This window comes from Bombus vancouverensis, chromosome 10 (genome assembly GCF_051014615.1).
Source record: "Bombus vancouverensis nearcticus chromosome 10, iyBomVanc1_principal, whole genome shotgun sequence".
NCBI lineage: Eukaryota > Metazoa > Arthropoda > Insecta > Hymenoptera > Apidae > Bombus > Bombus vancouverensis.
This window is the reverse complement of record NC_134920.1, coordinates 2,861,245-2,874,911: the sequence shown is the minus strand read 5'-3', so window position 1 is coordinate 2,874,911 and position 13,667 is coordinate 2,861,245. Positions and strand designations below refer to the sequence as shown.

The window sequence follows — 13,667 nt, the reverse complement described above, 5'->3', positions numbered from 1 at the left end:
GCGCTCGTTTGCCGGAACAAAGCTTGTTGCAAGTCTTTGTGTATGGCTTGAAGAAAACAGGAACACGTTTACGTGTACCTCTCTCTTTCTTGACCAGGAAATTTTAGTCAACGTCCTGAGATTGAACTAGATTTCGAACGGATAAGACAGAAAATAGGAGTTCAGATCGTTGGTTATGGTCGTCTACACAATGATAATAAGCTGATCGTTTAGGTATTTAGGCTAATTAGTTTGATGGCCCGGTAATGATTGCATTATTGGTAACAGGTGTATGGTTTTGAAGTAGGAGCGTTGTTTGCCTGCCTCTGGTCGATACAGCAATTTGGTCGCGATGTCACGCAAAGATGACAATGATCTCTGTCGGAGTTAACGATCCAACTAGCGACGACCTGCCGATATTAGTGGTAGTAATAACAGTAATTTAACTACGGTATTCAATGTAGCCGGAGTGTGTTTAGTGAAACAGGACGCTTGTTACATTAAGGTTCGTGACACGTCGCAGGAAGCGTCTTCGTGACACACGTAACATTACGTAATGCAATAAACGATGCGTCTGGCGCAATATAACCGACGCTCGTTGAACTAACGACAGGTCGTGCGGTCGTGACGCACGGGCCATCGCCGTCCCTAATTGCCAATTTAAAGTAATCAGAGTAAAAGGAGCGAACGTCTGGTCATTGCTTTGTGTGTAGAGGCATACGTCGTGATCATTAACGTGGTATCAAACCTCCCGCGTAAATTAATCTCAAACGGTCTTTGAACTTTCGATATAAAAAAAAAAAAGAAAAATGAAACAACCGACGAACCGACAGGCGTGATTATTTCGCGAAATTCAAGTCAACCTAACTGTTTCGTTTGTTTCATAGCGGACAGTTTGGCAAAATGAACGAACAAGAGAGGTCTCGTCGAAATTATTGTCGATATTCAAACACGAACAGAAAACGTTACGACAAATACTCACTGCATCAACTTTTGGATTCCCAAACTCTGCAGAACCGTCGGCAATGAAGGCAGAGAGTAGCAAAGCGACAGCTCGATGCGAGGATAATAAAGCGTGGATACCAAACAAGTTTCTTCCCTCGTCGACAATCCACCTAGCGTGATTGCTTGTCTGGATTTAGATGAATATGTACATTCGGCTATTAAATGATCACCCTGTAAGAAAAACACATACACCCACCTATGATTACCCCATATGCTTCGCTAATACCGAATAAATAAGTACACAACTTTTTCCATCACTATACGCTTCATTTTCCTATCACCTCTAGAAGAATTTTATCATATCGATTCCTTGGATCGCCATTTAAATCGCTGCGAAAGAAACATCGTGCAGAAACACGACCATCGACTTGGTCGATGATCACGAGAGAGAAACAAACGCTCACCGGATAGACCCTGACGGGCTTCTGCAGCTTCCGATACTCCTGATAGCTAGGATCGTAATTGGTGTCAGACGCAATGGGTGGCAGCTCCTCGCCAGACCTTATCTGACGCAATCGGACCTTCCTGCCCAGCTGATGAGTATGCATAATGACAGCGAATATGTTGATGCCGCTGTTGGGTATGGTGTGTCCGGTACAATCCGAGATGCAATGACCTTCGGAGATAACGTCTGGCTGGCCGGGTGGTATGATATGCCTCCAGTTCGGGTCGATGCCGACGCTTAGAATGCCGGCATCGTGAGTGCGCAGCTTGTCCGTGTAATGCAAACGCAGGCCAGAGCTGTCGCTGATGAATGCATCCATCTGTGGGTTCGTATAGTGTGTTTCTAGCATGTAGTAGCGCGGCCCTGTGTGCGGATCGAGCGCATAACCGGCCTCCGGTGGATAATTGAAGCCCTGCGAGAAAAACCGTGACGAACGTTCGATTATACGCTGGCTAGGTACATGTCTGACAATTCGAGAATCGGGAGCGTCAGATTTATGGACGATGGTCGAAGGTTCATGGGGTGGCTCGTGTTAGGGATAAATGGTTCTTTTCAGTTTTTACTACTGTAATTTACGATAAATATTTGCGTGAAGAATTTTTAAATGCAACGCGAAAGTACCTATGTACGTGCGTTGTCGAGGGAATTTTCATTATCGATTGTGTTATTTATTATGGATTAAGTTTCATGTGTAACATGTTTAGTGTGTGGTGTAGTTTAAAGTAAAGCAAGCACAGGTGCTTAATTATAAATCATATTTGAAATATAATCGAGATTTGAATCAGTGAGGCGGGTAATTGCACCGAGGTAAATCATTGTCCACAAATGTTAATCTGGCGTCATCCTGGGACAAGCGTAAGAGACATACTGGTACAACGCAGAGAGTATCGCGGTAATTCTGGGTTTTGTGTAATGCATACCAATGCGGAGAGCGAGAGAGCGTCGCGAACTCGTTTCTTCGTGGTCGCGCTGGTAACACGAATACCCTGAGAAGATGCGACTGATCGCGAGACAGCCGGTAATCTCACACGCGACATCGTGTCATGATTTAATTGTTCGTACATGCGAAAGCACTGTCATCCATATAAAATAATTTAAAAGGAAAGAAGACTCTTCTCTCTCTCTCTCTCTCTCTCTCTCTCTCTCTGACTCTTGGACGAATACAATTAAACTTGCCAAGTGTCTTTTTAAACAATATTTCAACGTCAGAGTTACATTGTTTGATACCATGGCTCGAATCGATTTAGCAATTTGCATTTAATTTCTCTTTTAAGAATCGCTTGAACCGAAACGAATCCAATTGTTCACTTTCTAATTTGAGTGAAATTATATCTCGAACCGATATCCACGTCGGATGGGAAATTTATTTAATTCTTCATTTACATTTAAATGTATCACGTAGCATACCTCAGAACCAAGGCTCCAGATAGCCGCGATTGTGTTACACTCAAGAGACGGCTGATTGGGCTCGTAGCAAACACTGCCGGACGTCTTCGCGGCGGACTCCAATAGCGCCTGATCTCTACGACACTCGTACAAAGTCATGTGATGCAGGTAATCGTGACTTCCGGGTTGTATTACCGGCTCGTACTGAAAAAGGAAGAGTCCATGCACGCTCAGTTCAACACCTGTCAGATAAGAAGAAGGAAGAAAGCGGGAGAGAGGAAAAAAAAAGAATGGCTCGCGTCGCTGACTTGGAAGAACTTAATTCATCGCGTACGTACCAGCGTTTTCGAATGGATGAAAAGTTATCTTCGATAAATCAAAGATCTTTTCAACGAATCGACGTGTGCCTTTGAATCAGTATGAATCGCACGTCAGAAATTTTAAGCATGTGTTGCCTATTGACGAACATACGCTATACCTCGATAAAGGCTAACTTTCACATAGAACGGTCATTCTCATGACTTCGTTAGACGAGAATCGCAACGTAATAGCATTACGTGACGTAGTCGCCAACGATTCATGAGAAATATTATTCTAATGTTACGTATCACAACTACTAGGAAATATCGTGTTACCCGTCCATTTCTGTTTTATTCTGTTTTCCCAATCAATAATCGAGTTAGATCCGAGCACCTCATGTCATTCCGCTGCTTCATGCGCAAGATTAACATTAGCGCGGTGATGAAATATATCATAACGATAAATATACATATAGATATGATGTCCGAGCAAATTCGAATAAGACTAGAAAATACTTTTCGCTGGTGCGTTTTACTGATGGAAAACAAGTCGCGGTTACTCGATTTTACAGGTCGACTGTCACACGTCCTCGTCGATCGGTCGTTTAGAAATAGATACATCAAAACCACGAAGCGTTATCGGAATTTTCGAACATCACGATTGGAAATAGAGATCAAACTCGACGAATGATTTCGCGCGAATGACAGACCTCTCGAACCGTGTAAAGATATTTTGCCATATACGCGTGAAAGCAACGCGATGATGTGTTCGTAAAAGAAAAGGATTCGCGTTGTATCTGCCGGAAGCGCGATTTATACGGTTTCATCAGTCGTTCGTTCTAATGGAGGGGCTCTTGACTCTCGACATTAACCGTAAACCGACCGACGAAACGATCGTTCCCGGACCTTGGAAGATACTTGCAAGGATTTCCAGTCGACAAACTGACTGAGATCTCTGGTGCTCGACGGCTTCCACGTCGACGAGAATCTGTTCATACGCTCACGGTTTAATCAAGTTTAGATGGGTTAGATGCGTAAGACGCGGCACGAGCAGGGTTAAGAGTAAGTAGGTTACAGTTACGAGGAGAACTTACCTTCACGACGTGGTGTTTGTGATCAATGTTTGGCATCCTTAGAACGCGACACCAAAGCAGCGTGTCTTGTCCCTTGGGTAAACGAACCTGCAAAGTAATTTAAAGATGCTTGGTTAAACGGGCGTAATTCTTTGCGTTAGCTGTTCAGGTGCATCGAAACGAGGAAACTTTTCCACCCTATAAAAATAAATCGACTTCGCGTTTATTCCAGAGTTCGAAGGATTTCCAGGTTATATAATACAGTCACTTTGAAATTTTAATCAACTTTATTACAGCAGTTTGCGGCTATATATAGGAGAAACGGTCGCAAACATACAACGATCCATACATGGTATGGGTACGAAGAGGGTAGAAACGAATCGAGATTGAATAAGGGTATAGAGGTGGATGCTGTTAGCCATACACGCACGAGTTAATGTTTCCTCAAAACTTTTCAAATGTTAACGCTCTGTACAGGTTGGCCGCCACATAATACGACTGGGAATTCATCCGACGCTGCACGAAACTGGATAGAACTGTATAGATCTGTCTATACCCGTTAATGGAGGAACGTGGTATTTAGCGCGGTACACGCTTGCTATCGCTGGACTGTCAGCCTCCAAATTGTTTTTCTAATTGCAACTGTCTTCGACCGAGTTTCCTCCAACAATTCGCGTGACAAAGATAATCCAGGGAAACGAGTTTCGCTCATTTCGCCGGCGAACACGGCGAAATGAGCGAAACTATTGCTGTTTTAAACGATCGTGTACAGATGAAATAGTTTCTCAAACTACCGTCATCTCGTTTCCCTTTTACTCCAAAAAAAAAAAAAAACTGAACATTTTCACACCGATGATAATTAAACTGAATATTAAGCCTCCTAATATAACTCAACGAGTTAAATATTTTTGAAAATATTATACAACTATATAAACTACTCCAATAGAGAAAGAAAGTCAAGGTGTCGTTTGAATAGTCAAACTGCAGGTCAAAAGGATTCCTCTGGAGGCACATATATTAACGTCGAGACGTCTGATACCTGGCGGAAATCTTCAGGTGTTGCCGCAGACCGTTTGTCAGCAAAGGAACGCACAAAGGCGTATTGAGTAAATTTAATCTACGGTAAGAGATCGAGGGAAAGAATAAGAGAACGAACCAAAGGATTCCTTACCACCGTGATTACGAGACGTTTTAAACGATCGAAGAAAAGTTGTCGATGTGCCGATCGAGATTGCATTTATACCGAAAAAGATCTCGCAATATATAAAGAAAGAACGGGAAGGTTCGGATGGAGTAGGAAACGAAGGTTGAGGCTCGAGTTGCAGCCGCGGGGTATGTGTGCGATTCTGAAGAGAAAATTGCGATTCTTTTTTCGCGGCTGTGCTGTTCGACCGCCTTGAGCTTGGGCCACGCCGCCGTAGGGTTCTCCCACGCGCTTCTGCGAAATTATCGATGTCAAGATTACCGAGAAGGACGACTGCGTTTATTGTTTTGCGGTCGAATATGCTGAACGGCCTTAGGGTTCGGTCAAGATTTCGGTCGAGCGAGCCCCGTTTACGATTCCTCGGGCTTCTGGCTGCATTTCCTACGGAATATCTTCCTTTGGCCAATCAGATCTCTCTCTCTCTCTCTCTCTCTCTCTCTCTCTCCCTTCCTTTTCGTAAAAAAGCTGATGTTGCCGGTGCACGCAGTATGAGAGCCGATACGTGCGAGGGATGCTTGCTGAATCACTTTAACACACGAAAACTGAGCATAAACTTTTATGTTCGTCTGGGTGTAATCTGGATAAATAAGAATCGACAGAAATGGATGTTGACCTCATACAAGGAATTCTTCCAAATATGTACGTGGTACGTCGATTCGTTCCGGAATAGATACTCTATATGTGTATTACGGTAGACACGTTAGTCAGAGATAGATAGCGCCGGGATCAGGAGAAATTTTAGATATACCCGAAACTTGGTTTCAACGGCCTAAAAAATAGAGGTATCCATTTCTAACCGTATCTCTATCTTGCATCTATAAATTGTGAAACATCTAGATCTAGAATAGACTGATTTTTGAAACTTTTGAAATACTCATCGCAAACTTTTATACATAGATATGAGTGTATTATTAACGTTTTACAAACATTTTGAAACTTCTCTGGCATTGTATCGAGACACGACTGTCATGATTATATTGCTAAAATTTGAAACCACTGTGATTATATTTGTTAGAAAACCGTGAACTATCGAACTGGAAATAAACTGCGCTCTTTTCATTTATCACTGAATTCTATTTGAATGACACTCATAACACATACACGTGCACGTTTTAGTAACTTCCATAAACGAAACATTAAATTGTCAAAGCAGTACACAAGCTCAGGCTATGAATTCAACGCAAATAGACGTCATCGTGAGAGCAATTCACGACACGCCTCACCCTTGGCCGCTTTTTCCTTCGCTGCGTGGATTCTTGGAAAGAGAAGAGACGATAATTATCCTGCGGGTATGTCGGGTTTCGCGCACTATGCGTTCAAATGGATGACTTCTTTTGAAGGACAGCCCACGTAAAAACGCGTTTTATGTTACTCGGCCGTCGTGCTCGCATAAGCATTTCATATTTCGCCCTTTCCTGTTTCTCATCGTGGCGCCAACTTTTTCTCTTGGTCGGTTGCTCCTATAAATAACTAATAACGCGTCGCGATCCCTTTTCGAAATCAGATCTGATAGGGTCGAGCGAGGCGCGAGAAAAATTAGACGTGTGAAAGAAGCCCGTTGAAAAGCGTATGAAGGAAAAAAAACAGAAGATATACAGGAAACGTGTCTGTTACGAGAGATGTAACAGCGATTCAACGGGGGAGCTTCGTCAGAACTCTCTGAATAACTATATTGAGAATGAAGAATGATGGCGTATCCTTTCATGAGGCACATTTACCAAGACTATGATTGATGACGAACATCGCTAATGAACTTCATAGTTCATGGAAACTTCTGTGTTTCTTGCAAACATCAACTACAATTTCCCAGTTGAGCAATGAAACGAAAGCTTCATTCATGCGGAACTATCAACACAATAGCGGATTAGGCGAAAAGTCGAAACTATCTATGTGTCAGAAAGATGGTATGCAAATGATATTTGGGGGAGAGCGTGTGAAAATAAAAACGAGACTATATAAATTTACGAGGCAACAGGGATGACGATGAGGCGTGAAACGGCATCCGCCTGAGGCGAATTTGGCGCTCTCTCGTTGGTGAAGTTTCCCTTTCGATTCGTCCCGAGAATGGCCGACGAAAAAAGTATCACTGCCGGTCTTGGAAAAGGGAGAATCAATGCAAACCCGTCCTAACAAGTTGGCCCTCGTTCTCTTTGTGTCCACAGACATTCATATTCATCTCGTCGCGATACAAAAGTTATTCAACTGGCGAGGAACTTCCGCGTACGTAGTTAGCGAGGAACAAGTAGCATTTGTATAAGAAAGAAGTAAGAAACGGAGAGAGACGAGGCGCGGTGGTCGTAAGATAAACGACGCTCTGGCAACTTTAATGTCGCCGCTTTCCGGCCGTCTCCAACTGTGAGAGAAACAGAGACGAGCAGACGGCTCTTCTCATCGTGACAATTAAAACCGCGATCGCGTTACGAAAGTTTCGGCGATGCGAGAATGCGTGTCGACTAATCAGACATCGCTAGGATTAAGAAGTTTGTGAACGAGGCGCGTTACCGTAGCAAAGTATTGTAACTCATAAAGAAATTGTAGGTATAAGATGGAATAACAAAAAGGAAGAGCGACGAAGAATATCCCGAAGAACGGTGAATTAGTTCTCGGAGATACTAAACAGAATTAAATAGTTGATGACGTACGGGGCTGACCATGGTAATTTATAGTAGTGCTCTGTAATTCTGAGCAATTCAACTAGGTCGAGGAAACTTGGAAATTGTATGAAGCTTTCTCCACTGAATTCGGTGCTGCGTGATACCAAATATGCGTACGAAACTTCGTTGCTGCATGATTTACATTAGCACAATTATTTGTGCTGTTAACTTGTCGCACTTGTAGGCTATTACTATATTGAACAGCCTGCATAACATTTGAAATTTTACTCTTTAGGCCGGTTTCACGAGAAGATACGCGTATCGTGATACACGTGTCATGAGCTGCGTATCGTGTGAATGTCGCCATTTGGTTTAATGTCTCATCTATCGCCTTCCTATCGTTGACAAGAACACGAAATGAGTATCGCGATACTGCGTCGCCCGAGAATTGTCGTGTTATCGCTTCCATTAGTGTACATATATATTCAGTATGTATCATATGCGCATCGCGATATACGTATATCCGTGTGAGATCGGTCTTACTATTATCACGATCTTTTATTATATCTTTTAGCGAGATGTACGTAATTGTATAATTCGAACTGTGCTCATTGCATCCCTCTGTTACAATTAAAGTAAAAGCAATCAAATCAGTACTACAAACAATTTCATATCAGAGAGATATCGAAGTAAAAACAGAAAGGAGAAAGGGAATCGTTCGATTTGCTGGGCGAACGAGTAATTCCTTTCCAGCTGGGAGACGCGGTAATTTGTTTCAGCTGATGAGCACCGAAACACCCCAGTTTCGCGATCCTGTTGGATACAAATTGTAAACAGAGCTGATGAAATTAGAGTCGTTCGGTTTCAACCAACCACCTACCCCTCCCTCGTAATTCCAATTTATTATTTCGTTCCCGGCTTTTCCTGATAATGCAAGCCGTTTCCGTTCGTTTCCATTACCAGATTCGTTGACACACGTCGTTCGATTGAATCGCGCAAAAATATCGAAAGTGCCATTTATCGGTAAAATCAGATACGATGCATTTCGCGAGGAACCTCGACGGTGGAAATTTCACAAGATACGACGAAAACGGAACGAAAGAGGGAGAGACAAAAAGAGAGAATAGAGAGGACGTTCTCTGAAATTCCCGATTTTTCACCGATCGAGCTGCCAACGCGAAAAGACACTGAAGCGTAAGCTGACTGATAACTTCGACATCTCTCCTTCGCTATATTTGCACATCGTCCATCCGCCAATCACGCCATGTTTACGACTTCATTCACGTTGAAACTCGTCATAGTTCCTCTTAGACTGCCGCCAAGAGTGCTCTCGAATTCTGGCATCGATAATAGAGTACTCGAGTATTTTTCATCTTCATTATTCACGCGAATGATCGATCTCTGCTCGTCGACGACGCAGAATAGGCGCCACGTAAATCCGTACTAAACCATCCCTTCCTTCTCTCTGTCGGTATAAACTATAAGCAAAAGCTCGGCAGCCCGTGGAATTAGCATTGTCCGATCCCAGTGATAGCGTCGACCCGTAATCTATGACCCGGCGACGCTAATGAACGAATAGTTTTTGCCGGATGTGACCCGGTTAAGATTTATGCCATCATAAATTCGGCGCACAATGCTCCGCGGCTTGCATCCGATAAAAATCCACTCGTACCAGGCTGAACGTTAAACGCGTTCGAACATTCATCTCACGCGCAACCCGAGCCACCCACGCTTCGCTTTCTCTTTCCCCCTTTCTTTCTCTCCCTCTCTCTCTCTCTCTCTCTCTCTCTCTCTCTCTCTACTTTACTCGCTGGTTCGCTGGCTCACTCGCTAACATGAGTCCACGCGTTCGCGAAACAGAAGCGTGACTGAATTGACCGCGAGAATACCACGACTCGAGCAACGAAACAAAAGAGACCGACCGCCTTCAAGCAACGAACGAATAATGGCTCCTTGGATACGAACAGATCGCGGATCAAATTAGTGACCATTCCTTAAAATTCTGCTAGAAGTTTATCCACTTTGGCATATAGGAATTTTAGAGTTCATGAAACTTAAGAATTTTTTAATGCACGAATTTCCACGATTAACCTAGACGTGAAATTTGAAAGAAAGTTTTAGCCAAAGATATGGGATACTAGAAATTGAATGATGAACTTTGGTCTTTATTAATATTGCCATCGTCTAGCGTGAAGATTCACACGAACGCTCGTTACCGAGGTATTAGACGAGCAGCCGTCTCCCGTGCAATTTCCTTGAAAAGTTTTCACCGCATTCCCCGTTCAATTACAATCAAATTTTAATAACCGCGGTCACAATGAATGTGTCTAATAACTTCAAAGACATTATCGAAGTTCGATGGAACCGTGTCAGAGGGAGAGTCTGGCGACGAATCGGAACAGAGCCGCGATTCATTTCGTCCGACACACTTCTCCCTGGGAAAGTAAACTCAGCCACGGAAGCTTCCGGAAAAGTAGCTTCCACGGAGATCGAGTTTAATATGATATCGTTGACACTACGTTCCAGCCCGTAATTAAAACTCTTTAATCGCCTTTTCCGGGAAACTCTTCACCGTACCGATGAATATTAAGCTCGTTCTCTCTTGTTACGTGTTACGCGCGAACACGTCGGATGCCGAATCGAGCCAACTGTTCCTTAAATAATTGGATAAACAACAGAGAGAGAGAGAGAGAGAGAGAGAGGAAGAGAGAGAGAGACGATCGTTCGAATATATCTTCGTAAAACCATCTTGAACGAGTTCACGCGTATAACATACACGTCACGCGAAACTTTTATCGATACACACTGCGCGAAGCATTCGTTTTCATCTTTACCCTACACCTTTAATCTCACTGTTAACAACCAAAATCCGGCGAGCACCTATCCATTACATTATTACCACCTACGCCGGTCTCTCCATCATTATGCATACGTAAGACGCGTTGCATCGCACCGTATCCTCCCTCCACGCGGTATAATCATATTATGGTATATCCACCACGCGATGGCTCGTATTACACCATAATTTTCCGCCCACGTGATTTCGCGCGTCGGTTTCGCACATCATCGGCCCGTCGAACAGCGGTCGTTCATGGAACGCGGTACCACACGTTCTACATTACATAAGGATAAAATACATTCATAGCGTCGGTAATCGATCGTCTGGATGCCACCAGGGGACGTGGATAAATGATTCGATACCAACCTGCTGGTTCAATATGTCCCACGTTTGAAGCTGCGGCTCGGCTTCTTGGTTGCGCGAGGTTGGCTTCGGTTGCGCGTCCCTTTGCACCAGATAAAGCGGCCTCGATCCTCGGATAGCGTCGTGATCCGGCAAAACTCCAGCAGCAGACACCGGTTCCTCCACATGATATTGCCAAACCACTTGCATCGTGTCGTTCTAGAACACAAAGGAAAATGATTGCCGAAGTTCGAGTGGAATCGAGTCTCGGATCGAAAGTTGAATCGAGTCGAGTCGAGTCGAGTTTGGCCGGCAAGGGCCACGGCCGAAGGCTCGGTCCTTCATTTTTGTTATCGAAAAATATCGATAAGGACGGCTTACGGAGGCACAAAGGCCCGTCTTTTATACCTGGCTTGCTATAAAAGTCGAAGACTTCGAGTTACCAGAGGAACGAGAAGGATAAAGCAGAGTAAGAGAGGTGGTTGGATCGGGGTGAGGGTGGAAACTCTCTTCGTGCTTTCACGTTCAAATTCCACAGGCATATTCTCAGAGTCTCTCTTCGGGCGAAGGACGGAGCACTCGACCGAGAATTTTTAATTTAACCCTTTTTATTTCGCAATATCCCCCCTGCTGTCAGGCGAATCGCATATTGCAGTTTCGACAACATCGCCCGAAAGGGGAAAAAGCGTTCCCATGTACGTCGCGTTAACCTGTGTCCTATTATAGAAGACTATCCCCGTTGCTTTTAGGCTAAGCTTCCTCCCCCCGTCTGCGTCCGCATTCCCTCAGCCCCTTGCCGCTCTTCGCCATCGTTCACCAGTTTTACCCATTATTTTTCGTCCGACTAAAATAAAACCGACGTAAGTTGATTAGTGAATGTCGGTAATAGAGTTGCGAGTAACACGGAATCGAATAGATCGAGTTTCGAGAAGGGGTCACGATTCACAACTCACGACCACGCCTGCCGCAAACGATATTTCCCTTCGAATCGCTCGCGTGGAATTTATCGCGATTCGATTATATCGACGGAATTAGATAGGCACGCATAGACCATCGTCGATACTCACCACCTTTTCTTCGCGATCCCTCGAAATCAACACGCCTTCCCCCATCAACGAATAACCAAATTACCAAGTTATCGGAGTGAAATTAATTAATCCGTCGACTATTCGATTGCTCGCTCCCTTCAAATGCTCTTCCGTTGCATGCAAGAGAATCGATCGGTAGAAAAGTCGAATCGTCCATTGTACGGCGCTGTCATTTCCATTGAGCTGCCAGGCTAATCGCGTTTGTAAATAAATATGTTTCGATAATCCGGCTAGTTAGGTTCACAAACAGATTTCGAAATAAGGATGGTCGACCGATTTCGTTTAAAATTCACCTCTCTCTAGAGAGACGGACCGACGCAACGTTATCTTCCTGAAAACCTTGTATTTATCTGGCTGCTGGCACAACTCCAAGCACAAAATAGTGTATGCTTGGTGTTGCACAGCCACCAGCGAAATTAGTAGCCAGCCGCATTCGTTTTGCCCTTTTCGATTAAATTGTGTATGAAATCTGCGCGTGCACTCGCGGCATGTCTTGATCACGAGTAGCGCAAGTTTGAAGCACTCATCGTCAAGTTACAGTTTGATCCATTTGTCGCGCTTACGGTACTCCTTGGTAAAATATATTATACTATACAGTATGTATAGATAATTAAAGAATCTTACGTGCAAAATATATAACTCGTATCAGCGCTTCTGAAAAATTAATAGAGGAATTCGTAGTTCATTCAGATATTTCAGAATACACTCAGATAGCGAAACACAAATATATAAGTTAATTACATATAAGGAAAATTTTATCCGGAATGGAAAGGCGATTTTCTTAATTCGGAAAGCTCATGGATATGTCCCAAAATATATTCACGATAAATTGATTACCGCTATGAATAACATCGCAGCGTCATAGTTGCCATGTGCAATGAGCAAGAGCTACATTTTGTTCAGAGCTTCCTAGAGAACACGTGATTGAAGCTATTTGACAGATTCGTCGTTTAAACGTGGTTGAAGGTTTAAATGTTACATCAAAGGACATATATCCATGCCGACGAGATGATCAGTCAAAGCCTTTTGAGGATCCTCTGTCGAATCATTCGACTCGAATGCAAGAGAACTGGCATGCAGATATTTACGCTTATAGCGACTACGAATTATCGAATATCAATCTGAATCATCATCGATACTGCTCTCGGTGGAACGAAATACAATGTACATTGAACGGAACGTACTATCAAAACATCGATAGACCATCTAGTTTCGACTATTTTAAATATCGTCCACGCAGTTTTATCACAAAAACCTGGACCGCTTCACTGCGGGATTACTTAATCCAGCCTTTTTTCTGTTCGCGTTTAATAAATATGCCAACGAGCGTATCCGGTTTATTCACGTGACGTGGTCGAAATTTTCCCACGTGAACGCGAACCAAGCGAGCAATCAATCGGCAGCATTTTCATC

The 13,667-nt window shown here is 43.6% G+C and overlaps 1 protein-coding gene across 2 annotated transcripts in view; it reads right to left on the bottom strand.

Annotated features, from left to right (window-relative positions):
- Positions 1–13,667, bottom strand: part of olf413 (DBH like monooxygenase olf413) — a 171,959-nt gene that overhangs the window by 5,598 nt on the left and 152,694 nt on the right. For both annotated transcript variants that reach the window (XM_033338806.2, XM_076622122.1), the window contains 5 exons: positions 11,191–11,385; positions 4,209–4,295; positions 2,837–3,019; positions 1,389–1,841; positions 962–1,155 (listed from right to left, as the gene is read on the bottom strand). In XM_033338806.2, the coding sequence (XP_033194697.1) occupies positions 962–1,155; positions 1,389–1,841; positions 2,837–3,019; positions 4,209–4,295; positions 11,191–11,385 (1,112 nt within the window). The remainder of the gene's footprint in view (positions 1–961; positions 1,156–1,388; positions 1,842–2,836; positions 3,020–4,208; positions 4,296–11,190; positions 11,386–13,667) is intronic.